Source organism: Pelmatolapia mariae, linkage group LG23 (genome assembly GCF_036321145.2).
Source record: "Pelmatolapia mariae isolate MD_Pm_ZW linkage group LG23, Pm_UMD_F_2, whole genome shotgun sequence".
In the NCBI taxonomy this organism is placed as follows: domain Eukaryota; kingdom Metazoa; phylum Chordata; class Actinopteri; order Cichliformes; family Cichlidae; genus Pelmatolapia; species Pelmatolapia mariae.
In genome coordinates this window covers 31,335,115-31,363,073 of record NC_086246.1, presented here as the reverse complement: position 1 = coordinate 31,363,073, position 27,959 = coordinate 31,335,115, and the positions used below count along the sequence as shown (strand labels likewise).

Below are 27,959 nucleotides of genomic sequence, written 5' to 3'. Positions count from 1 at the left end.
TTAATTTCGCCACATGAAAAACACAAACATTATTACCCAGGAAAACATTATTCATAAATCCATGACCTGGTTCAATGGTACACTTTAGAACAATAGAAATGTTCGTGGGTGATTCCCACACAGTAGCCCGACAATCATATGGTGCACAAGAAAGCTTGTCGTAGCTTGAGCTCCCACACACTGCACTAAAAGCGGCCCCTGAGACTGGCTCCAGAGTTACATAACAAGGCTTATTGACTACATCTCTGGTTAGTTCTGAAGTAACCTTAGTCTTGAAGGCAGCTGATTCAGACACACTAGAAACCCTCCTAGTCAGATTGCCTGAGATAACACAGCTTATAGGTCTTTGACATGGTTTTACATCCTGCAGATAATTGTTAAAGGCAGAGGTGACAACACAAGCCCTGCCATCATGTAATGGAGGGGATTGCAACTCAGGGTCTGAGTATCCATACCCAGCATACACAGTTGCTGCATTACCAACTGGGGTTAGTTCATAATTACTGCTCTCAGCCCCCAACAGATCTTCTGAGTCAGAAGGCTCAATCTCCTTGCTGGCCCTCTGAAAAACAGTCTGTAATGTCAAACTCTGAGTACTCATGGACTCCAGAACATTAGTTTGTCGAGGAGTAGATATGGAAACAACGCTAGGAACAGACTTTAATTCAGTGTCTTTGACATTGTCCATGTTGTCTTTTAATGCTGCTTTGAAGGGGCTAAGTTCAATTCCCTCTGACTCCCCACCAGACACTGAAGGAGTTTCAGTCCTGACTTGTGCCAGTCTGGCCACAAGTAAAACAGTCAAATCATTGTTCATGGGAGCTTTCACAAAAAGGTCATAACTTGGCCCAAAATCCCACATAGGGCACTCAATCATAACGTGCTGGTGACTGCACTTGCAGGCGGCTGCTGGGCGTCAGCTGTCCTCATCTGAAGTGAGTATACAGATGCAGGACAGAGCTGAGCCTCAGACAGGCTGTCTCCCACACAGGGAGTTGCTTCAGGTACACAAGAAACATTTTCAACAAGATTTCCCACAGAAACATTATTCATATGCTCGCATCCTGATTCTGTGACCTGAAAAGAACTGTCCATGACTGGCTTATACATGTTAAGAGTTCGATCATATAATGGATGAGAGCCTGCCTCAGAGTCCAGTGTGTCATAGCTCAAACTCATATTTTCATCGTCTTTAACACACATAAATTCAAAGTCTTTCTTTTCAGACTTGGGTTCATTAACCTCAGGAGCAGAAAAACATAACTGTAAACTGGCAGTCTTATACTCAGTATTTCCTTGCTGTGTTATGGCAACATAGGCAGAACTTACTTCATTATAGGCCCCAGAACCAGTTGCAGTGTCTTTGTTCACATATACAGCAGAACACACCTGTGGGTCTCCAGCCAGCTTGCGGGCCGGACAGATAGACCCCCCCTCCGAGGACGCAGGAATTACGGCAAGCTCAAACCTGTTAGAACAGGACTTCACAGTCACAGAATTATCCTTAATAGTCTCAGGGTCCCCAGAGAGTGTGTTAATGGTTAAAGTAGTGCTGGTTTCAAAACTCTCTGGCCCCTGGGTACAATTGGTTTCTTCGGTCACAGGGAAGCAACACACTGTCTCTTCAGTCTTGGCCTGTGGCGAGGTTTCAGAGTCACAAGCGGCCCACTCGGCCACATGTGCTACATTAATGACAAGACTGTCTATGGCAGCATGATTTATGTGTTCAGGACTAGTTTTCGGGACATTTACAACCCCACCAGAGCTGGCTATAGCTGGCTTACACACATTTTCCTGGCAGTCACAAGGCGGATAAATAAACTCATCAATGTCTGAGCACTCACCTACAGCCATTACCCCGATCTCTGAGGGATTCGGTGCCTCCAGGTGGACACTCTGTGTCTGTATGTGGCGGCTGCATAGAGCGACGACGCCGCAGACGCCGCTTCTTCCTAGGAGCGGCCATGAGTGCAGCGGTATTAACGGCAGAGACCGACACTTCCTCCTCTGCCCACCTCCTCGCCAGGCAAGCGGCCGGAGAAGAGAAGTCCTCACGAGGGGGTGAAGGTGAGCGGCTGTTCCGCGGTGGGGCGATGGATGGGAGCTCTTCTTCGCGACGGAGCCAGGGCTTCCATCGGAGCTCCTCCTCCCGATAAGCCCGTAACACCTGCTGCCGCTCCTCCTCACCGAAGTCTATGGCTTCCGTCATCCCTGTGCGCCATGCTGTGCGGCTAGACTGTGGCAAAGACGCGGAAGCTGGTGGAATGTGGGCCGATGGCGGGTCAGTGGTGAGACTCAGCATTCCGACTCCGACCGCCTCCGGTTCATGAGGCTGAAATGACGACTCCCGCTCGTGGGGCGGGATCATGGGTGCAGAGGCAGCATTCAATACCCTCTGGGCCAGCGCACGGGCCCGAAGCTCCTCCTTAAGGGGGCCCAGAGACTCAAACTTCTCAATAAGCTGAGGAAACTGGTGGAGCTGAGGCTCTTTCCGGAGGATGGCGTCTATGGCCGCCAACCCGGTTGACACCACTTTGGGGTCCGCGCACCCACAGATGCGTGTCATGATCCGGCTGAGCCACTGCAGACCGTGTGGAGAGTGTGTGTGGTGGACCCAGGCGCGAACACAGGCGAGGAGACGGGAGTGAACTTAAACTGAAAGCGAGCCTTTATTTGGGCTGATGCAAAAGGGAGTAGACAAAACATAACAGGGACAGAGACTGCAACTAACCAAAAACCTAAACTGGAAAAACACTAACCTGACTGAAAGGAATAACTATGATCACTGTGAACAGAATGCTGTGCAGATGCATGGAAACTGTGAACCAAATGGCGTGACGAAACAGACATGAACATGACCTGCACGGAACCTCATCGTGCGGCTGCATGAAAAACAACATAAACCAAATGGCAAACATGAACTGCACAGAATCCTGAAAAACACTTAACTTAACCAGAGGGGAAGTACACAGACGACGCGACAACGAACAAAGGAAAACACAGGGCTTATATACACAGGGTAGTAATGAGGGAACGGGCAACAGCTGGGAGAGATCAGGGCTAGTGAGACAGGGGGAACAAAGCTAGAAACACTGACATAAGATAAGAACATGAACCTTCAGAGTAAAACAGGAAACAAGACACCACTAAACAAAGACGCAGACACGACAGAGACAGACTAAAAACTGAACTAAACCTGCAATAAACATGAGAACACAAAACCTACGAACTAATCCCTAAACAAGAATAACTGAAACAGAGTCATAATCATCATAATAAGAAAAGAATCCAAAATACAAAAACACATCAAAACATAACAACTCAAAATACTGGGTCAAACTGACCCAGTACCGTGACAACATAAATGTCAATAACAAATCCCCGAACAGCCCTGGCCCGCTACATAGCCCCCACCTAAGGGGTCAGTCGTCCCCAACAACCCCATTACCCAACACAAAGTCCTGCAAATGTCCATGTGTCTTCCTTCGGCGCGCAGGCAGATCTCGACCAGCAGGGGAAGAGTCACTCGGATGAGAACCTGGGGTGCCACCAGCATCCCCTGTCCCGGCGGCTGCTGGAGCGGGCGGGCGGTACGGTGAGAGCCTGTCCTGGTGCAACACCGCCACGCGCCCTGGGCCCGGCATGCGGATCCGGTACACCACTTCTGTTAGCCGCCCCACGACTTCCGCCGGCCCTTGCCAGTGACCGCACAGCCTGGGGGACACCCCTCTCTTGCGAACCGGGCAGTAAACCCAAACCTTGTCGCCAGGCACGAAAGCTCGCCCTCGGCACCTGGTGTCGCAGGCTCTTTTCTGTCGTACTCCGGCGCTGACCTGGGCCTGGCGGGTGTGGTCATGAACCACTCGCAGCCGCTCCCTCAGCCTCCTGTAGCAGTCCGTGGCCACCAACACGCGCCAGTTCCCTGCCTCGGGGGCGGGGAAAGGCCCTAGGACGTCTCCTCCCACTCCCTCCATCGGGGCCCCCACCCGATGCTGCTGCAGGGGGGCAGTGGGGCGTTGAGTGGGGCCCTTCCGTGCCGCACAGGAGTCACAGCAGTGCACATGAAGTTCCACATCCCGTCAACAACCAGGCCAGTAGAACTGTCCCCTGAGACGGCGGAGAGTTTTAGCATTCCCATAGTGGCTGGCCCCCACCAAGCCGTGGACAAGCTCGAGGACCTGCGACCGCAGCGACCGAGGTACCAACAGCTGCAGGAGATCCTTGCCCTGTTCGGGGGCCCGCCATCTCCGGTACAGGAGGCCGTCGTGGGTCTCCAGATCGTTGTACTGGGAGTAGTAGGCCTTCACTTCGGGCCCCTGTCCTGACACCCCTGTCCAGCCTGGGCGTCGTGCTGCCTCCAGCCAGGCCCCCACCTGAACCAATGTCGCATCAGCCTCCTGCTCCTGCTTCAGCTGCTGCATGGTCAACGAGAGCCATCCCCCTCCACTGGCTGTGGCCCGAGCAGTAGCCACACCCCGTGCCTCCTGGGCCCGCTCTCCCTGCCGTTTCGAGAGGGGCAGCTGGCGTGGGCGCAGACAGATGGGTTTAGCAGAGCCGGTGTCGATGGTGTGCTGAACCAGCCGAGTCTGCCTGCAGTCTCTGGTTCCCTGCTTTTGACCGCACTGGAGGGCCAAAGTCTCTGTACCAAGAGTGATAGCCAGCTTCGCGGTGTCAACGCAGGCCCCCCAGCGGGTCAGCAGATCAAGGCCGATGATGCACTGGTCTTGGATGTCAGCAAGCCAGAAGTCGTGCACCAGCTCCAGATCCTTCACTCGGACCCGCAACGGTTTCTTCCCCCGCATGTCAGTTCTCTCCCCCGTCACTGTCATCAGCTGGGTGTCGGTGGACGACCAACCCATCACCTGGTGTGTTCCAGGAAACACACCAGGTCGTATTAGGGAAATGGTGGACCCCGTGTCCACCAGGGCCTGGCAGGGCTGGTCCTCAACACAGCAGCTCAGGTAGAGTCCCTTGAGGTGCCCGACTAGGCCCGCCACCGTGCATCGTTCTTGGAGGGGGGCAGGAAGCTGGAGCGGTGGTCCCCTAGCTGTACCGCTCCCCCTCTCATCCCCCTGAGCCCACATAGTTCTGGTCTTTGGGGCGGGCGCCCGGCAGTCGCGCGCCACGTGGCCAGGCTCATCGCACCGGTAACAGCGGTCGGTCGGTCGACGGGGACACCTCCAGGGCACCGAGGGCTGCGGCTGGGATATCCCCGCGACCTCCCCCTCACTGTCACAGTCTGCGGCTCTGATTTGAGGGTAGTTTGGGGGGCGCAACTGCTGGTCTGAGGCATGGCCAGGCGGACGTGTTGGCGTAGTTGCTCTGGGAAAAGTCCTCACAGGAAAGCATGCAGGCTAAGCTCCTCACGGGCTGCTGCTGGGAACTCTGGGTAGCCATGATGAGCATACAGCAACACATCCGCTGCAAAGGTGCCCAGGCTCTCCCCCGGCCTACGGCTCCGGTTGGTCAGCTGCTCCCTGCTCTGATCAGTGGAGTGCCGCTGCCCGAATCGCCTCTCGAGTGCTATGGTGAGGGCCTGGAGCTCATGCTGCTCTGACGGGGCTAGGTCAAGGAGTACCTGCAGTGCATCTCCTTCCAATGCTAGCGCTAGGTATGTAGCAGCCTCTTCATCGCTCCAGCCATTATGCTTCGCGGCTAGCTGTACTTGTGAGAGGTAGGGCTCTAGCGGGGTTAGCCCGTTGTATTTCGGTACCTTAGCTGGCGTTGCAGGCATCACTGCTCGCTGTCGGGGGCCCGGCGTGTCGGTCGACAAAGGCAGCCCATGAAGCACTGTCCCAGCGTCGGTCGCGACGGGCCGCTGCCGCGGTGCGCTCGCGCCGTCAAGACCCGTCGGGGGACTTACATGGCCGCTCGCTTGCTCTCTCTTCAATCGCCCACTTCCCAAGCAGCGAATACTCTCCTCGACGGCTTGCTCCAGCCTCTGAGTGTCTCTCTCCATTCCGGCGAGGGTGAGCTATCCCACTTCTGACACCAATGTGACGAGCTCAGAAAAGGAGGAGACAGAGGTTTCATTTGGTCTTGCTTCCCGCGAGCTAGCCAGGGAGCACAGCCGTTTATTAGCCCCAAGAACACTGCCGCGAGCACATGCTCAGCGCGGCCACAGCACAACAACAACAACACACAGGGCGCCCTCTGTACCCGGAAGGCCACACCGTCGCAGCGAGAGGGGGTCACCTGTCACCATGGCAACATGACAACAGAACATAAATGTTAATAACAAATCCCCGAACAGCCCTGGCCCGCTACAATATATACAGTTAAGCCCATAATTATTCATACCCCTGCCAAATATTGACTTAAAGTTACTTTTGTTCAATATGCAAGTTCTTTTTTGAGCAGGAATGACACAGGTGTCTCCCCAAAGATAATAAGACGATGTACAAGAGGCATCATTGTGGAAAAAAATATTTCTCAGGTTTTATTTATATTTTAGCAAAAAGTATCATGTCCAGAATTATTCATACCCTTCTCAATAATCAATAGAAAAAAGCCTTTATTGGCTATTACAGCAATCAAACGGTTCCTATACTTGCAGACCAGCTTTCTGCATGTCTCCACAGGCATTTTTGCCCATTCATCTTTAGCAATGAGCTCCAAATCTTTCAGGTTGGAGGGTCTTCTTGCCATCACTCTGATCTTTAGCTCCCTCCACAGATTCTCAATTGGATTCAAGTCAGGACTCTGGCTAGGCCACTGCAAAACGTTACTGGTGTTGTCTGCTAACCATTTCTTCACCATGTTTGCTGTATGTTTTGGGTTATTGTCGTGCTAAAATGTCCACTGGTTCCCAAGGCCAAGTTTTTCTGCAGACTGCCTGATGTTGTTGTTGAGAATCTTCATGTATTGCTCTTTTTTCATGGTGCTGTTTACTGTGATTAGGTTCCCTGCTCCATTGGCTGAAAAACACCCCCAAAGCATTAGGTTCCCACCACCATGTTTGACAGTGGGGATGGTGTTCTTTGGGTTGAAGGCTTCTCCAATTTTATGCCAAATGATCACAATGATGCCAACATCATTGTGACCAAATAATTAAATTTTTGTTTCATCTGACCATAACACTGAAGACCAGAAACCTTCTTCTTTGTCCAGATGAGCATTTGCAAAGGCCAAATGAGCTTTTGCATGCCTTAGGAGTGCCTGGAGAAGTGGCTTTTTCTTTGGTCTGCATCCGTGGAACCCAACAGTGTCCGTTGGACTGTCTGGCTTGAGACATTGCCACCAGCAGAGCCCAGATTCACCAGAATGGCCTTGGTGGTGATCCTTGGATTCTTTTTCACCTCTCTCACTATTCTCCTGGCCAGCACAGGTGTCACTTTTGGCTTCCGACAACGTCCTCTGAGATTTTCCACAGTGCGGAACATCTTGTATTTTTTAATAATACTTTGCACTGTGGCCACTGGAACTTGAAAACATTTGGATATGGCCTTGTAGCCCATTCCTCACTTGTGAGCAGCCACAATGCACAGCTGCAGGTCCTCACTGAGTTCCTTTGTCTTAGCCATGACTGTCCACAGACCACCTGCAGAGAGCTGCTGTTTTTCATCTGTTGAGTTGATCAAAACAGCTATTTCCAATTAATCAGGGTAATTGGGATGCTTTAGAACAGCTTTGACTATTTGGAATGGTATGGAACTTTGGATTTTCCCAGAGACTGTGACAGTTTGTAAAGGGTATGAATAATTCTGGACATGATACTTTTTGCTCAAATGTAAATAAAAGCTGAGAAATATTTTTTTTCCACAATGATGCGTCTTGTACATCATCTTATTATCTTTTGTGAGACGCCTGTGTCATTTCCAGTCAAAAAATAACTTGCTAGTTGAATAAAAGTAACTTTAAGTCAAAATTTGCCAGGGGTATGAATAATTTTGGGCTTAACTGTATATATTACAGCAGTGAGCTTGAACTCTGGGTCAAAGATTAAAGTTGCAGTTATTTATATTTCCTATCACCTTAAATCTTCACTCAAAGACAAGTATCTTTGACAGCGTATGTATAGATGTATTATACATAAGAGACAAATATTGTTCGTCTAATATGTTGGCATTATTACATTTGGCTCAATGCTTACATATATGTGTAAAAAGGAAAATGTACGAGCTGTGAAAACTGTTTCTGATAGAATGAAGAGTAGACTGATATATTAAATATTCCTTTATTGGGTGAGAAAATCAGACCATGTCATAACTGCTTTAAGTCATACAGAATAGATATTAGAGCCATAAACAGGCTGACTTCTGCTAAATGGGTGAAACTGGGCAGAAAGTAAACAAACACATAACATCCTTATAGAATATGATGTAACACTATAGATCAACTTACGTCAGAATATATAAAGCATATAAACAATTACAGCAATATGATGCAACAAACACAGCAGTACTACTAATCCAAAATACTCAAAGCTTCATAGAATTGAAACAAACATTTATTTTTAGCTCCATTCTGCTGCTGATACATACTTTAGGTTTCTGAATATTAAACTTGTTGATGCCTTTCATAGTGTGTAACTTGAAGGCCCTGAGTACTTTCTCCCACACTGAAAACACTGGAATGATAAAATGATTTGAACATTACCTAATAAGACTGATTCAGGACAGGCAATTAGTTATTTAAAAATTTCATAGCAGTCCTTCACAAACAGGAAACAGTCTGTCTATTCTCTCCATCGGTCAGCTGCTGCTGGCTCTTCCTCCTCCTCTTCCTCACACACTGCTGAGTTTGTCCTGGTGGATCATCAGGGGTGCAAAGCCTCACAGATGATGTGCAGCAGTGGGTCCCTCAGTCTGTCCTCACTCTGGACACTTGCAGTCGTCACACATGGAAATCAAATGTGTGATAAGCTGCAGGATTCAAACACAAGTGTAACTCATAAACACATGTTCATACTTTTATTCCACAATCAGAGAGAAAGAAAAAGAGAGAGAGAGTGCAGGACAGACAGACAGGTGACAGTCTCAGGTGTATACACTGCTACAAAACAGGAGGACTTAGCGTTTGTGTTATTACGAGTGCTAAACAAAAAGAGTTCCAGATGGTACAGTGGACACGTGTGACTCCTGTGATTAAAGCATCTTTCTTTCAGCTTAACGAGTGAACCGTCAGCTCGTTCAAACACACGTTAAAGTCCGTTTGGCTCGACACCACCGAACAGAGGCAGCAATATAACATAGCTAACATTAACAGTGCAGTGAATCCTGCTTGTGCCATCATATTCAGGACTGCAAACCGAGCAGCATCACTGACTTTCAGCTTGATGTGTTTTTGGATATATGACTGACTTTAATTATCCATAAAATCATCACATTCTCTGTAAGATTAAGGTCAACTATATATATATATATATATATATATATATATATATACACACACATATATATATATATATATATATATATATATATATATATACACATATATATATATATATATATATATATATATATATATATATATACACACATATATATATATATACACATATATATATATATATATATATATATATATATATTAGGGGTGCAACGATACACAAAATTCACGGTTCGGTTCGGTTCAATACTTTGGTGTCACGGTTCGATATTTTTTCGATACAAAAAAATGTTCATGCCTTTTTAATTTGTCATTTATTAAAATTATAAATATATATTTTAACTCAAAAGTACAGTTTTTAAATTTAATGTTGCTGAAACGACAAAGTAATAAAAAAATAAATATCTGATGGAGAAATCCCTCATCTTTGGAAAAGAGAGTTTATTACAGAGAAATGGCTCTTTCCAAAATAAAAGCTATACTATACGCTTCTTCTGGGGTACACTCTCAGCAGCATATTAAACATATCAGGTCCCCATAAGGAGAATCATGTGCTAACGGCTGTCTAAATGACTCGGGTAAAGTCTGTAGCATGCGTGCTTGTTGTTTTTGTCTGCTTCCACTTGTCTTTGCACTAGGATGATGTCGGAGTAAATGTGCAGTCATATTCATTGTGTTCCCACTAGTGCTGTCAGCGTTAATCTGAAATGACGTTAACGCCACAACACGGCAAATCTCCATTAACGAGCTACCGCGGATCGCCCCGTGCGTGGGGCTGGACAGCGTCAACACGTTAACGAGCAAACTGCACTAACGCAGTAGTTCCCACCCATGTAATTGAACACTGCGTGGCACATCCGACATGTTTTACTTTTGTCCATGATGCGCTTACCTTCAGGGTCATACTTCACATGAAGACCAAAATAGTTCCAAAGGCCAGATCTGAATGAGGGTGGGGGAGGTTCAATTTACCATGTTGCAACGAGCTAAGCTTCTGTCTTGCTAGCTTGCGCTGTGCTCAGTGGATCTGCGCTCGACAGTGCAGCCTAGGCGGAGTAGTCGAACGCAGATCCACTGAGCTCTCAACACAGACAGCATCGTCAGAAGAAAAGTTGATAAAATAAATTAAAAATCTTGTATTGATCGATACACATGCGTACCGAACCGAAAGCACTGTATCGAACGGTTCAATATCGATACGAGTATCGTTGCACCCCTAATATATATATATATATATATATAGAAGTAAAGGCTTTAAAACCAAGTTAACGCTGAAAGTACAAACATCACTAATGTCACATAACTTTGCCGACATGTGGCCAACAGTAATGTTTTAATGTTCTTAAACATTCGCACATAAATAAGTTCAGTACTTACTTTTGCCAGTTCACTCTTCAGCCGCTCCCTTCTGCCGTATTTTGCGGCAAAATTATCCACACCCACCGCTGCGCTATGAATTGTGGGATATATGGGGCCACGAAGCGTGCACCGGACCACGCTTGATATTTGGGGAAATCGACGGCGCATTTGGAGTATGCATTTGAAGTACACTTTGAATTGGGACAGCCGTCGTCGCATGGCGGTGACGTGTTCGCACTTGAAATGCGTACTTCAAGCGTGCATACCCTGAATTGGGACACAGCCAGTGAGTGATTCGTAACAGGAAGGGAGGGGGTGAGTCAGTGATTCAGTGATTCGTTCAACTCGTTTGAGCTGTGAGCCAGGAGGAAGGGGGTTAGTGAGTCCTGAGTGATTCGCTTATGCTATGATTCAGCACAGCAAGGGAGGGGGTGAGTAACTCAAATGTGCTGTTAGCATGTTAGCAGAGCGATGCTACTGTGAACCGAGGAGCTATTGTCTTGATGTGAGCTTCTACTCAGGGTTTTTTCTTCCAGTTCAGAGCAGGAATGTTTTTGTTAATAAACTGGCTGTTGTTTATTTCCCCACAATTTTAATTATAAGCTAGATATATTTCTACTAATGGAATTAGTTTGCTAACAGCAACAGGGATGAGTCAGTGAGTGAGTTGCGCTTGTGAATCATGATTCACGAGTCAGTAAAGTGATTCTCGAGTATTGAACGATTCGTTCACGAATCAAACATCACTAGATGGTACATAGGTGGAGTCCCGGCTCGGGGGTTGGCACCGTGAGTCAGAGAGATTGTCAGTTTATCCACACTGGCCGCTGTGAAAAGCTGCACATGTCTATCTTGGGGGTCCTCTCTCCGGTATGACTGTTTCCCTCTGAGTTGGTGTAAGTTTGACTTTGAATTTCCTTTTTTGGATTAAACAAATGCAAATAAAATCTAACAAAACTTTCCATTGCGTATGCAGCCTCCAACTCTTATCCTCACTGTTACAAAAGTGTCATGGGTCTGGGGACCAAGTGCTCATGTGTTATTTTTGGGTGTAATGAATATTATGAGTTCTATTTATCTTTTTGCATTGTTTATAGCTATTTGTTGGTGTGATGTGCTCCAGGTCCCTCGTTTCTCTGTGTACGCGTTTGAGTGTGTGTGCTGTGGCATGTTAATTTTGTTGCCACACAAGGCCTTGAGAGTCTCCCACTTTTCAGCCAAACACACCAGAGATTAATCACTCACCTCTTGCCGATCTGCCTAATCAAGGAGCCCTACTTAAGAGAGCAGTGGCGCAGCAGTCGGCGTGGGGTCATTCTATTAGAAACACAGTTGATTCTCCAGCTCATATGACCGTGTTTTCAGTTATTTTCCTGTTTGAAGGGTTAAGGTGTTTTTGTTGGCTGGTATATGAGAATGTACTCTGCATCTTTTGTTTCCAGGAGAATTGTGGAAATGTTTGGAAAGACCAGCACACTAATGTACATAGGCACCGAGGAGGACAAACACTCACCATGGATTGTCAGAGGAGAATCACTGCATGGGAACTGGGTACGGGCGCATGAAGAACACACAGGTCACAGGTCAATACTGGTCAGAGGGCCCGGTGACACCAGTGTCCGGCAACCTCGCCTCTGTCAGTGCGCCCCAGGGCAGCTGTGGGTACAGTGTAGCTTGCCATCACCAGTGTGTGAATGGGTGGATGACTGAATGCAGTGTAAAGTGCTTTGGGGTCCATAGGGACTAAGTAAAGCGCTATACATTCCACAGATTGTGGATTGTTGGCACTGCTTTCTGGTCTTTTTTTCATTGTAAATAAATGCACTGTCTACATTCAGAAGTCCTGCATTTGGGCCGTCTTTCATCAACACTGACAGAACAATCTCGCCAGAATGGACCCAGCGGACTCAGGTTTCCTCGAGGAGGAGAAAGTGCTCACAAAGCTGTGGGAATACTGTCGGAGCATAATTCATGCACACAAGAGACACATGCAAGTAGTGTTTTTTGACAACGTCCTGTCATCTACTACCTTTTCTATGAGTATTTTGGACATTAAAAAATTAACACAAGTACTTATGGATTTGAGAGCAACTTCTTGTTTTAAGCTGTTTGGTTTGGTGGTCTAGGCAAGGAGGATTCGGCTGCCCTCCTGGGAGCCCTGCACCGGCAGACATTGTCCCCCATTGTCGATTGCTGCTAACTCCTTTGACCCTGCATTACAAAGGAGATGGTGCCCTTACTATCGTCACCCCACTACACGACTCGTTTCTGTGACTTCTGAAGAGTCAGCTGACTCTGGATCAGCAACACAAGATGCCACAGTGGGTAACTCAGACTCTGCCATTTTGGTGAATTTTGTCACTATGAACAAAAAAATAGAGGTTGTAATTTCACCCTGGTGGGAAGTGCCTAGACTAATAGGATAAAGAAGGTTATTTTTTTAATGATTTTGACTTAAAAAGATGTTAATTTCTTATTTTTGGTGATCTTAAACGTGACCCGGTGAACACTGCAGACCCCGAGGTCAACTCGAGCATGTTAACGTTTACTCTGCTGTGAAGCAAAGTGTTTCATCAATTTGTGTCACTGACTCGGTTTACGTGAACAAAAATTGTTCCAACTTTTGTCCTTAATCTGAAAAGTACATCAAACTACAAACCTCTTTGTATGTGGTATTATTAGAATAGTGTAACAATACCACAGGATCAACCAAAACAAGTTTTTGAAGTATTCAGCTGACTGAACTCAGCCTTCATTTTTCAGTCCTCCAACCGTGTTCTTGGAAAGTTTAGTTTTCCATATTTATACAAAACAATCATCTGTTTTGTATTGTGCTATGACTCTAGTTGAGCACCGCAAGGAAAGGGGCTCTACCTTGTGGCACTTTGTGCTCTACTTTGTTAAATTATAAAGAGTGGAGATAACTAAATCAGGGAAATAAAACAACCGAAATCTTGTCTTTTCCTCCAAAACAGTTAGCCTCTAAGGCAGGAATACCCACACAATCTGAAACACCAAATCTGAGTCTAAATAATGGAGCATCCTCAATGGGTCCCTCATCCTGCCAACTAGAGATGTGCAAAACAGCCGGAATTTGTATCTGTATTTGTATTTGTATTCGAGTAAAATTCAAAATAGGTATTCTTTAATTACATCCATTATAATAATTATGGATATGCAGTATTAGTTGATGTTTTTCCATAAATCTAGCAATGAACATGTAACATCATTGAAAAGAAAATAACATAACAGCCATGGCCTCATCCAGGGTTAAACCAACAACTAATAAAATACCATTGCAAACATTATGAACCCCCCCACCACCCGTCCTTGTTGGAGGACGCTGAACAGACAGCGAAACTGACTCGCAGGGGCAGAACATGGCTGTGATGATGAATTGGTGCTTGTGGGGGAGTTGGCAGGCTGTACCAGGAGAGGATGCTTTAAGTGCATGTGATTATCCATGGCAGATGTTGACAGATGTTTGATATCTCTGCGTCTGCTGATTTGACTTTTGCACACATTACATATCACTTTGGTTTTATCTGCAGCACTGACTGTAAAATGCTTCCACACAGAACTTGAGTTCTGTGGAGGACCAAGAGATGGCTCTGCAGCAGCCACACTCTTTTCTATTTGGTTGCCCAAATCCATGTGGGGAGTTTCAGCTAAGTTAACGAGTGACGGGAAGCTATGCTAAGGTTAACTGGCCTAGAGCCTACATCTTGCTGTCTGCAAAAGACAAAGTAACTTAAACGTACCATACAACTCGCGTAAGTGCATACAATTCGACACAACTACACAAGCATTGTTTTAACCTTTTTAACCGAACGTTAATGTTACTCTGTCAACAGCCTATTGTCTAAATTACCGAGCTAACAGAGCTACGTAAACAGAGCAAACACGAGAGCACCCGACTGCAGACGTCAATAATGCAGTGTAATGGAATAATCTACTGATCTTCGCGAAAGTTATAAACTGCCTTTGAAACCTGGTTAAGGTACAAAAAAATCTATTCAACAAAAATAGTGATGCAGTTCAGCCTTTTTTCGCTCAGCCGAGCCTCTCTGTTGCTGTGTGGAGCAGCCCATGTCATAGGGTGACCAACCGTCCTCTTTTCCCCGGACATGTCCACTTTTCACAATCTGTTCGGGGCGTCCGGGGGGATTTTTGAGATTGATAAAAATGTCCGGGTTTTCCTATAGTCCAACAGAGGACCCATATGTGTGACGTCATCCCCAGAGCTGCTGCTTTGTGAGTGGTTGTTCTGCGCTCACAGACGGGACAGCCAGCGCGCAACGCCCCTAATGATGTTTAAAAGATCCCGAAGCGCAAATGCATTTTTTCAGACGAACTGCAAAAGTAATTTCCCTCTTACCAGCCCAGTACTGGTAATTTTTCTTATGCAGATGAGGCCTTGTTTCTGTACCATTATTTAATTCCAGAGGCTTTTAAGTTATTATTTTTTTGCACTTGTTGACTTGTAAAAACCTATATGACATCTTTTATTTCACAATTCATTAACCGCACAGAGAAGGCATCGTTTAAATATGTTAAATATGTTTCTTTAAGCAAGTTCTTCATGAGTGAGCCAAGTGTCCTCTTTTTTAGAAATCAAAATATCTTCACCCTACCATGTCAGTCACCTCTTTCGCACGTCAATCACTCACTCATCTGGGCATGCACTGCGGTCTCACAAGGAAACTCAGCTTTTTGATATAAAGTTTTCCCTTGTTCCCAAATACAAATATTTTTTAAAAGTATTTGTTTGAAATAAATATTCGTAAAAAACGCGTTATTTTTGCCTTTCCGAATACCATATTCGGGTTCGGCTCCACCCTTACTGCCAACAGATTTTAACTCCCATCATCTTGGACTGCAGCTTGAGATGCAGGTTTGTGAGGAGCGTTTCCACCTCTGTCAGGCTCTGATCTTCAGCTGCATTCCCAGATGTTGGAGTTTTAGTCCATCCAGCTGCAGACTAAGGAGAGCTTTTGGCCTTTATCTGGGAAATATTGGAAGGAAAGGACTGCATGTAGCTTGTTAACAGCAGCTGAACTGTCAGAATAAAAGTGAGGGCATTGTCTCAAAATATACCTGAGTGGCGCACCTGAATGACAACTGTGTGGTGAAATGCTGAGATGTATTTATCCAATCATCCAGCTGTTGATGCCCTGTTGTCGTTTTTAACTGTAGAAAGAATTCCTACCACAAGTTTATAAGTTTACCTCTTAGAGTTCCTTAATAGTTTCTATCGCTGCTGTAACTGTAATGCTTTAAACTGAACTTCGGTTAACAGAGCTAGAGTAGCACTGCTGGGGAAACTTGGTGAAGTCAAAGAGACCATGAAAATGGTCAACAGATGAAGATGATTCAGGAGTAAACAAACATAATGAGAACACTTTAGAGCCTCTGTCATGTATAAATAAACAGTACAGGGATGTACAGTGCCGCTATAACCTCTGTTTATGTTAACAATCTGTTGGCTGGTAGCTACAAACCTCTGGAAAAATCCCCAGAGAACTCCTAAGATCACGTTGGCTTATTTGTTATTGCTGCAGGTCAAACCAAGGCTTGAATAACACCAGAGGCCAGGGTACAATGCGATGACAATCTTTATTGGGGCCATGTTGCTTAACAGGGATAAATGTGAAGTGATTGACGTTGATCGAGTACTTGTGTTTACTCATCATCGCTTCCTCCCATCTTTTCGATAACTTTGCCTATCCACCTGGTCATCCTGAACAGGTGAGTGTAGAAGCCGTACTTCCCGTCACGATCGCAGCCCTCTCCCCATGACACGATGCCGATCTGATACCAGCGGTTCTCTGCCGGGTACTGCACAGGAAGACAGTTTCAAAATAAGACTCATTGTTTGCAAAGGCAGCTATTCTAAATTCTCAGATTGAACATTTTGTAAATGGTAGAAAGGTCTTTTCAGAGCTCAAAGAAAGAAAAACTCTATAAATATTTTAACTATTTTTTTTCAATTTTTAAGCAAAATACCAAATAACACTTAACTGTGAGGATTTACTGCTTTTCTCTAAATTGAGATAATAAATGAAGATCGAGGCTGCCAATTAGGCAAATCTGAAGACTTTACACACTTTTTACATAGTCATTCAACTTCTTGTTACTATCCCCCTGTCTAGAGTTTGTGAAACAAGCAGCTTTTTAATAAGTTATATTGTAGTTAGGAGAAGTATCTTCAAAGCTCAATTTGCCTCACTAACTGAAACCCACCAGTGAATAGTGAGTTTCAGTTCCTACCTTTTGGATGAAGGTTTCCGGTGCCAAAGTGCCCAAAGGGTATTTGGCACGCAGACAGGGATCAAACCCATTAGTAGGCGACCTGAACGTGAACTGCATAACGTTACTGAAACAATGCCAGCGAGAATGTGTGCCGTCATCGAAGCTAAAGGCAATCCAGTGAAATATTGGTGTATGATTGTGCAGTGTATATGTTTTAATGCTAATATTAATAATAATAAAATCAGTGCTGTGTGGCACTTTTTAAAACCTAGGTAGAAAGTGATTTACAGACCAAAAAAATTATTTATAATCAACAACATTAAAAAAAATGCACACAAAGTTAAAGCGATAAATGAAATCACTGAATAAACCCTGAACAAACTGTGTGAATCAAATCATCATTGGTGTCCCAGAGAACACACATTTTTCCCTTTGGTTGCCATGGGGTTACCATCTGGTCTCTAGGCCTGTGTGACTGGGAATTTAGTTGGAGAAAGCATGGCTGTATGACTTTGGCACAGGTCAACCCAAGCATTGGTATTTCCTAATTAAAACATTTTGCATTTTCATAAATTTTACATATTTGGGTTGTGGTTAAATATTTTATGACTATAAAATACTGTTAATGTCCAGACAGATTTTCAGGAAATTTGTTAACAATTTTAACGTGTCAGGAATAAGAAAATCCCATTACACTGCTGTTCAACTTGTGATCAACAAAACTTTACATTTTTAATGTAAATGTTAATTTGATTATATAATTAAGCGTTAATACACAGTCTACATAATTTATTACTATGTGTTAATTAAAACATGATATCACTTCTGTCTGTTCCCGTGCAGTAGGTCTTATAATTTATTTAACAAATATTTTATTAAACAGCTGCTTGAGATATAAACCAGATGTTATCTAATGATAAGAAATGGTAAAGAGGAGACTTAATCTATCATTAGTTGTTCTTCTTTCATTGTAATTCTCACCTTCATCACAAAAGGTCCACCACTGTCTCCCTCACAGGCGTCTCCACGATGGTTATCGTCTGGTTTATAACCTGAAACACACAGAGACTGTAATTACAGAGAAACTATGACTCGAGATGCAGATGCAGGATCATCCTGAGAGAAACAGCCAAATTCCATTCAGTACAGCCGATGAACAAATGTGGAAACTCTTTTGTTTTGTTTTGTTTTACCAGCACAGAACATGTTGTCTGTGATCTTGACTGAAGTGGAGCTGCGGCAGATGTTCTGGTCCACTATCGGTAGGTGGATTTGCTGAAGGACTGATGGTAAATTTCTCACTGCAGGGTTCCAGCTTTCCTTCAGGTTCCCCCACCCGGTAACTCGGCCCTTAAAGCCTTCAGACATCAGACTGCCGGAAAAAAATACCAGTCAGATATATCACAAGGCCTGTCACCATCCATAGTATAAACCTCACTGAACCAAAGTGTCTCTGACCACAGTTCTTAATAGCACCCTCTACTGGCGCAGTCTTTGTGGGATCTGAAGAATCTTTTAACCCCCTGCAGGATAACTGGAGAAAAGGAAAATCGATATCTATGTAGAAATAGCTATGTGACCAAGTTTGAGGACCTGACTTGATTCAATCAAGTTGTTGTTTACTCAGTACTTTAAGCAAAGTCCTTGGCACAATAATAAACTGTGTTGATACCTCCCCAATTAATATTTCTAGCAGTATTCAACACCATATGAACAAAATAATCTCTCCAGCAAGCTCTATGTCTGACCCAGAATCTCCCCCATATGAAAACGCTCCAGATCACATGACAGAACTGGAAATTTAATTCTCCATTCAGTACAGTTTTGTTTATATGCCAGCACTACACAAGACTCACGTCAGAGAAAGGTAAAAACCCTAGTCTGAATGTTTTAGTTAACACCATCAGGACAAAACTGATTTTGGATGCCTGTGTTTAGTCCATTTAGATGAGTGGCACAAAGTTGGTAAATTGCTTTACCAATAGGCAATATAGGTCCACCACTCAGCTTTAAGCTAATCTATGGCGCTGCTTTTCACCGCAGTAGCGATTTAACTCCTTCACATTGAGCAGAGATGGACTCTGTCCTAAAGAGAGGAATCTACCATGTTCTGAAAGAAAACAATAATCTGTGCCAAGCTAGATAAAAGGCAAAAGACACATTTTTACTCTTTTCTTTTGATTTGTGTGGGAAATATAATTAAAGAATTTGGTCTGAACTTGTCAACTTGTAATTGGTTGCAAATGTTTCGTTTGTCTTACAACTTGGCGACCGTCTTGCTGGGCAGGCAGATAGGATGGATCTTATCAGTGAATATGACCGGCCTTCTCATGTGCAGCAGAGCGATGTCACGGTTCAGGTTTTCCTTCCAGTTGTACTTGGGGTGGACAATGATTTCATCAATTGCCACAATCTTCTCAATGTTACGCTCAAACCTAGAAAAAAATGACATAATTCCAACAGGCCTTCAAATGAAACTAATGATAATTAAGACAGACACGCCTTCTTACTGGGCTCTGTTGTGTTTTCCCAGGCGGACCAGTATATCATTGATGGTGAAGTTCTTGTTCCAGGGTGGGTAAAGGATGCAGTGAGCTGCGGTGAGGATCCACTGATCACTGATCAGACTGGCTCCACACAATAACTCCTGTGGGCTACGCTTGTACAGCATCACCTGCCTGCAAACAACAACAATTATCTATTAAGTTAGAAATAAAAAGTCAGTCAAAAGGTGACAGAAACAGTTCATTTCTTAATGGTTCATTTATTTGTTTCTGACTGGCAGAATGGACAACGGACACTCATTGACTGTACCGCCCTTCAGGAGCTTTCGGGCAGGCCAATCCTACCAATCTCAGTGGGAAGAACAAATGTGTCAGGATTACACTGTTTGTGAGAGGAAGATTTGTGTAATCACAGATATGTTCCTGCAAACAGAACATTTCTTTGGTCTCAATATTTAACTGCTCACTGTGGAATGTGTCCATATTACTAATCTGTTCTTATCATCTTATCACTGTTTAGATTCCTCTATCAGCTGACACAGAGGTCACCCAAATGAGTATGGTTGTGGCGTATGGCTATGCATAATAACTGGATGACCTGGCCCACCCCCATTATATCCTGGCCAGGCAGCATACAAACGTTCAACATCTGTCTAAGCTGAAGAGACAGATGTTGAAAGTTCCCTGTGTCATACTTGTATTTATTTGCTTGATTGTACTTACAAGCTCCTAAATATTTTCATTTTTACTTTTTGAGTTCTTCACTTTTTATGTTTCCTTGTTACCTCAGCTCTTTCTTGTGTGTATTTTATTTACCTTTCAAGCTATTTGGTTTTGTGGTTTTTTATGTATTTTACTGTTTTTATGTTTTGGGTGCTATAGCACTGCAGTTTCCTGAATGTTGGGATAAATTAAGTATATCTAATGTTATCTTGATAATCTCCTGATGGGAGTCTGGTCTGTTTTGACAGACATTCAGAACAATTTTGTCAACCATCCTTAAAGTCATGTTGTTTATCTAGTGTCATTACCATGGAGCTGAGCCCACTTCAGCGTCATCACCCCCAACGATACGAGCCCCTGCGTATGACTCCACAAGCTCTGCTTCGTTTTGATCTTTTTTGCTTATCTTTTCAAACAGGGGACGCTGTCCACAATCTGCAACACAAGAAGTAAATAAAAACTTTGATAGATGGTCAAACACAACAAAACCATTAACAGGCTAGATTGATCACATGCTTCTTGAATAGTTCTCTTTCAGCTTTTTGGGGTACAGTGATTACCTGATGCTTGCTGTCACTGCCCATTAAGTGCACTCACCATCCTCTCCTTGTCCAAACGTGCGAGGACTGAAAAGGTTTTTCCTGGCCTGACCTAAGACGGAGCGCTCCCTGCCTTCGGTCACAGTTGTTTGCTCAGGCCCTAATAGTGGGTCATCTACAAGAAACAGGTGGACAATTGGAAAGGTAAGGGCCGGGTAAAAAGGAGGATTTGTTTGATAGTGGATGGTAGGTTTTTACTCTACCACATAGCTGCAGATCACAGTAGTCCATTGTTATATTTCCAGCAATCCTGACATAGCACCAGGGGCCCTCAAAGTCACCGTCAGGATTTCGGCACTTGTTGGTCTGCAGCTGAACTTCAGGGATGAACTCTTTGTCCCGGCTGAGGGTTTTTACCTCCGGTAATGACCATGGCAGGCAGGTGTGACCCCCTATGGTAACACTTAGGTCCCCATTATATTCTATACCATTATTGGGCAAGCACACTATAGGTTTGTGTGGTTTCGTGGCCACAGTGGGTGGGACAAAGTTTTCACCTTTAACAAAAAAAAGAAAAAAAAAGAAAGACAGATCAGCTGACAGGACACGGAGCTCAAACTACAGAGAAATATAATTCTAAATTGTATATGAGCCCTGAAACACTCCAGGATGTAAGAAGAGTTCAGCAATGATGTGGAAACCAGAGACTGTTGAAGTGATTCAGTGACTTGTAAGCAGCTCATGTTAGGTGTCGACATGGCTTTCCAACATTATTAGCACAAGAGTGTCAACTAGCCTAAATGGTGCAAGAATATTAATTATTATCATTGTATTTATAATCTTTACTCAGTGGCTGTTTAGATTCCTCTACCAGCTGACACAGAGGTCACCCAAATGATACTTGCCACATATTGGTACTCTGCAGGTTTCTTTCTGGACAGATGGGTCTTTGGTAAAACACCAGGGTCCTTCTGGACGACGGTTAGGGTTTCTGCAGAAATTCTCCTTCAAATTGCTGCCTGGCTCTGAAGCGTTATACTCTCTGCAGACACACAGGAAAACAGGGAATAAATTACTTCCCCAAGTGGAGAAAGGATCTCAGTGTGTTGTTCACCAGTGTGAACAAAATGGAACGGGAAGACTGTCAGATTGGCATGACCTCTGCACTAATGCGATGTTGTACTGATCATCTGCAAAAGCAAAGCTATAGATGTCTTGATGCATGCTCAATCATGTAAGTAAATCCAAGTGACTTCTTCAGTCTCAGCTGACTGCAGGTTTCCCAAATCTTATAAACAGTACATTTCCATAATAACTGAAACTAGCGCCACTGAAGGAACAATGGGCTGGGAGGTCAGTTCCTTAATCATTAAAGAAGACACCTAAAGAAAGCTCAGGCCGATCCAGGAGAGAAAGACAACTGCTGCCTAAGCGAAAACCTGTAATGATCCCGTATGTGTCAGGAGTATCAGAACAGTTATGATGCATTTTTTCTAAACACCGTGTCTCTGTGACTTTCAAACCCCAAAACAAGGTGTGCCAAAAATTGGTCCACCCCAAGGATCGGGTCCCGCGACACAGAGTAACATAGTGTATGCTGTAAAGTCCCAGGAGGATTGCCAGGATTTATATGTCAGGGAAACCAAACAACCTCTGGTGAAGCGGATGGCACAACACAGACGAGCTACCTCGTCGGGCCAGGACTCTGCAGTCTATTTACACCTACAGCTACACCTACAATGAGGATGTACACATCCTGGACAGGGAGGAACGCTGGTTTGAGCGCGGAGCCAAGGAGGCCATTTACGTGAAAAGGGAAAGACCATCTCTGAATCGAGGAGGAGGCCTAAGGGTACATCTTTCACCATCTTACAATGCTGTGATTGCAGCCATTCCCCAACTCTCTGTGAATGATACTCATGGCCATTTAATAATGGCCTTTGATCAGTGGTTGTTGATGGTCATGAGAATTTGCATATTAATGATCAAGGAACTGACCTCCGAGCCCATTGTTCCTTCAGTGGGCTGGTTTCAGTCATTGTGCAAATGTGCTGTTTATAATATTGGGGAAACCTGCAGTCAGCTGAGACTGAAGAAGTCACTTGGATGAGTGACGAAACGTTTCTCCCACAAAACGCTACGTCCAGATGAACAGAATCAACTTTTGGAGATTTACTTACCTGGATGATTGAGCATGCATCAAGACATTACTGAGTTATGAATTGGGTGGTTAATCATTTTTGTTTTACCAGTTAGTTTGTGAGCTAGCCCTTTTAAGTATGACTAAATTAGATGTCCTTTGTATTTTTCTGCTTTTGCTCAGGTAATGAGTAATATGTTGCTTTGCTTTGGTTATTTCTTACCTAATTTAAGAAGCTCCTTAGTTAGTTTCAGGACTGTAATTTTAGTTTTTATGTGGGGAATTGCTCAGTTACCTAAAGATAGGATGTGGAAAGCTGTGCCTCCAGTGTTGACACACTCTGCCCGACTGCGTGATGCTGATGTCTCCTTCGTAGTTCACACCATTACCCTGACCAGAAATACACTGACCTGAGGACAGACACACACTCTGTGTTAATGTGCACTAGTTAACTGTTTTATTATTTATTGTGTTCATTTATATTCACCTTCTATGCATTTTCTGATGAGATTGATGTTTTTTGCTGTTCTTGACATCCGAGTTCCTTTACAGTCTGCAGAACAAATAGACAGACACAGTGAGATGATTGTGTGCTCCCTTTGTGTGCTGTTCTTGACTTTGTTCGTGTTTGCAGTGCAGCTCACAGCTGAAATAACTCTGGTGTACAAATAACATGAAAAATTAAACTCTGCTTGCATCCAACTGCACAAAGTTTAACAGAAGCAAAAAAAAAAAAATTAACAAGATTAAACAAAATTAAATTCATTCAAACCAACAGAAAGCACAGAAACATTCAACCAATTCTAGGTTCTATTCAGAAACACAACAAATCTAAACTGGACCAAAACATCCATCCATCCAAACACAAACATCTCTGTCATAGAAGGGGTGGATACAAGTTTTCTTGATGACTCGGGTGGGGGTGTGTGGTGGTGGTGGGAGGGGCTCTGGGCTTCTGTGCAGGCTGCTGCCCTCATGACCAGGGCACAGAGTAGCAGAAGAAAAAGAATCGATGGATGGATGTTTTGTTTGTTTAAAATCACTTAATATGAGAATTTCCTCTGATAAACTGAATGACTGTGGAACTGTTGGTTACACAAAACAAGAAAATTGAAGAAAGAAATGTTTTTTCTTATTTATTGTAATAAAAAAAATCATACTGTTCATATACTTATACTTATCTCTTAGTATTGAACATATTTGTTTCCATGTTTAAATCCAGTATATCTCACCAAGGTATTTGTTCCAGAATTTTTCCTGTAGGAAGAGAGGTTGTTTTGCGGTTAGACTTTGAACTGATCTCAGTGCTGTTAAAACTTCTGACAGCAGAGAGGAGTAAAGACATACTGTTTTATCTGGCTGCTCAAACACCTCTCTGGCTTCTTCGTGGTCACAGATTTCCTCCACACACTCTCTCTCCAGGTTCCCTGATATGAAATAATCCACATTAACACACTATAATCGTGACAGTATCATGAGACACAAACATAGAGAGCACCTGTAAAACATGTTATGGTCATTTTGTGTCACTTCACAGTTGTTTGTTGTCTCTGTTTGGCTCTTTTTGTTTCTTTTTGATTTACTTTCCAAAATTAATGCTAACATTTAGCAGTCTCTGCCCACCTCCAGTCAACAAAGACTCAAAGCTAATATTGTTCCAAACCTGCAGCGCATGCTAAAGTAAGTGATTACAATTGAATCTAAAGTAAAGATGCGAAAAGGGAGAGAAATGAACCTGCTCCCTGTACAAACATTTATTTTAATCAAGGAGACTTTATGAGTGTTTCTTTTAAGTGTTGTTCAGTTCAGTAGACACAGCATCATATGAATGGTCAAGATGTCAAACCATAGCAGATGTAATAATGAGGAGAAAAGCTGCTGTTTGGTCACCTGCTTTCAGCTCCTCAAACATCTGATTGGCTCGTCTGTTCCGGACCAAAACCTGTGACGCGAGGTGGCTGCTGAGAAAAACTATAGCAAAGATGGAAAATCAGTTAAACCCTTCCAGCATCACCAACACTCAGCCTCCGGTTTAATTTAAAATCTGTTCTGTAGTCACACAAATGATCAAATGCAAGATGACCTGGGACTGTTGAGCAGCTAGAATCCTCTATCAGACAAAAATGGGACAAAGTACCTCTTCCAAAATTACATCAGCTGCTCTCCTCATTCCTGATGTTTACAGATCGTTTATAAAGGACAGGAGATGCTAGACAGTGGTAAACACAGTCCTTTCAGATGTGCTGCTGCTATCAAATTCAACATGAGATATGGTTTTTGAAACAGCACATTTATTCAGCTTAAACATTTGACGTGTTTTCTAAGATCTATTTTTTAATAAAATGTGTTTTTTTCTGTTTTAATTTACACAATGTTCCAACTTTTTGGGACTGGATTTGTATGAATTTTTTCCATTCTTCCATTTATCTTCTGTCTAATAATGAGGAAGATTTTGTCAAATGACACAATATGCTTTATAAATAATTTACAGGGTCTGCCTCTTCCAGGTAGTTGTGTTTCACCCACCTCCCCCCTTTGGCAAAATGCTGGCATATAAAAATACTGTACTAACTACGTACTCAAAAAATAAAAGTAATGGATTGAAAACATATCTTAAGTAAAGGTCAGTAATTTACATACTTGAGAATTGATTTCAATCATATTATACACGTATTTCTATCAGGTAATTGTAGAAGTAATAGTAGTACTAATTACAAAGACTGTAAAAACAGTCTTTGTATTTATACTTCCACATCAGATGGTTCATTTGGTTTAATGTTCATCAAATTCAAGACAAGAGAAGAAGAAAGAAAAGTGATATTTGGTTAAACAATCAAATGTACAGATACACAGACTGAGGGTTACCTTCTGTCTTCTAATGAACTTTCATTACTGTCCATGAAAGACTTAAACCTACATATATTCAAACAAAGTAAAATTTTGATCTACATTAGTAATATTACTGTTAATGTACACATTGCAAATACCCCTGATCCTACATTTAGTACCACTAATATGAGCACTAAAAACACCAGTTCACACATTAAAGAGGAAAGGAGTTCATTACCATGGTTTGCTACACAGCTGTGCAGGAGAAACAGCAGCAGAACAGCTGCAGGTTTTGATGTTGGTTCCATCATGATCCAGACCTCTGAGCAGAACCTCAGAACCAGATCCAGCAGTACTCAGTGTGTCCTTCTTTGTTTGTCCGTCTATGTCTCTCTGTCCGTTCTCTGGAGGGGGGGATTATTGACCAAAGGGTCAAAGTTTGAGCCAGACTGATGAGTCGGTTATGTTTAAACCTACATGTTTACTTTTTCTCAACAACTCGAGTCCTACTGTGAGTTAATACTGCTGTAGTTTAACACAACACAAGATCAGTTCTGTTGATACTGAATTATTTATTATATTATTATTATTATTTATTTATTTTTTCTTATTATTTCATTTCTTTTATATGGATATTTTAGTTGTTTAAAAAATGAGTATAAATGTTACTACATGTAAAAATACATGTAGTAACAAATTGCTGAAGTTGATGGTATTGTACAGTGATTCCTAAATGTCAATTAAAAAAAAAAAAAAAAAAAAAAAAAAGATACTGAATTATTGTTTGGTAAAAAAACAAAACATATGAACATACAAGTCACAATTAACAAGTGTAACAAGTCCCTAAAAAATCTTAAAATGTCTTAAAATACCATCTTTGGTACATTTCTTACATTCGAGCACCTGCAATATTTGTGATTGTTTAATAATAATAAGATCAGTTGTCTTTGATTACAGGCAAAAGCTATCACCTGGCAGTAGATAGGTAAATTACACAGGTCTGCAACCAAAACACTGCATAGGATTTTTTTTTCTTGTAGATCTTTACTCACTTAAACCACGAAAAATATTTTAAAAATTCCATTTTGTCAGTTTTTCTTGCAAAACTCAAGTTTTTGGTTTAATTAAGCATCCAATTTACCTTTTTAAATTGAAATCTGGAATCCTATACTTGAGTCAAAAAAACATAACCAGTAATGATTTCTTACAATAACTTAATATTTCTAAGAGTGAGAGTCCTGAGAAATACAAATAGTAAATGTGAGGAATTAAGGGGGGTCAGTAGGAGGGGGAAGGTGGGGTGGGTTTGGCACCCTAAAAAACATGAAAATTTATTAAAAATATTCCGTTCAGAAAAAAACATTTTTTTGTGCAGACATGTGTTATCACAGTCTTGAGTTCCTAAAGTCAGCTTACAGATCCATTGTTCTGTCCAAACCCATTGTGGTGGAGGTGTGGTCCCTGGATCAGCTGCAGGGGGGAGTGGTGCAGTGAGCTCAAGGGGGCGATGCCGGGAGGCAGGTGAGGCCACAGGTGGTGGCGTTATGACTGATGACAGTCTCCATTTCTTTTCATAGTGGAGGAAGAGACGAGCGGAGAAGGAGGAGACGGACATCTGGGCTGAGAGGAGATCGTCTTTGTGTGTGCAACTGACAATAAAGTGCAAATCAGTGAGTCAACCATTGAGTGTGTTGGGTCCTTGTACACCCATCATATACAAAAATGATTCAACATTTAAAATAATAAGAGTTTGTTAAAAGCTAGGTCAAGTTCATTATCGGTGATGACACAAACCCTAACCCTATGCAATACAAAGATGTTCCCCAAATTTCTACTTCACAGACCTGTTTTGGTTTTCTCTAAAACACAAGTATGGAGTTTGGCATCACCACCCACAGTTAATATGCACCAATGTGTTAGGGCTACAATGGGTTTTTGTTTTGGCCATGTGCTCAATAAGCAACGCTCCAGAAACTAGATGTTACATTTCAAATAAATACTCATTTTGACATCAGACTTTCATTTGGGTGTGGAAATGGCCCTTAGCTCTTTGCCTTCCAGTAAGTCAGTTTTTCAACCATAGCAGGACATCAAGAAAAGACCACCATCAATCAGTTTTCAACGTCTGATGATTGGTGACTGGAGATCAGTTGAAGGTCACATCTCCAACCCTTCTCAGAACCTCAATATGTCAATCAGTTCAGAAAATGGCTGGATGTTCAGTTTGCAGTAACAGTGAACGTGTAATTCCATGGTCCCATCAGAGGGTGCAGTTTGTGC

General features: G+C 43.2%; 1 protein-coding gene across 1 annotated transcript; it reads right to left on the bottom strand.

Moving 5' to 3' along the window:
* Positions 1-16,374: 16,374 nt before the first annotated feature.
* LOC134620372 (prothrombin-like) lies at positions 16,375-25,990 on the bottom strand. Its single transcript, XM_063466530.1, has 15 exons — positions 25,918-25,990; positions 24,741-24,821; positions 24,198-24,277; positions 24,083-24,107; positions 23,338-23,403; positions 23,146-23,260; positions 21,616-21,752; positions 20,974-21,267; positions 20,769-20,885; positions 20,480-20,606; positions 19,455-19,622; positions 19,206-19,379; positions 18,138-18,316; positions 17,926-17,996; positions 16,375-16,530 (listed from the first exon to the last, which is right to left on the bottom strand). Exons 1-15 carry the CDS (start codon positions 25,988-25,990, stop codon positions 16,375-16,377), a joined length of 1,863 nt encoding a protein of 620 aa, XP_063322600.1.
* Between the last annotated feature and the right edge of the window lie 1,969 nt (positions 25,991-27,959).

Excerpts from the sequence above, each read along its gene's own strand:
- LOC134620372 (XM_063466530.1), bottom strand. The coding sequence starts at position 25,990 with ATGATGGAACCAACATCAAAACCTGCAGCTGTTCTGCTGCTGTTTCTC. Across the intron at positions 19,380-19,454 it reads GGAAAACACAACAGAGCCCA|GTTTGAGCGTAACATTGAGA; the intron begins GTAAGAAGGCGT and ends ATTTTTTTCTAG. Across the intron at positions 18,317-19,205 it reads AGCAAGACGGTCGCCAAGTT|TCTGATGTCTGAAGGCTTTA; the intron begins GTAAGACAAACG and ends TTTTTCCGGCAG.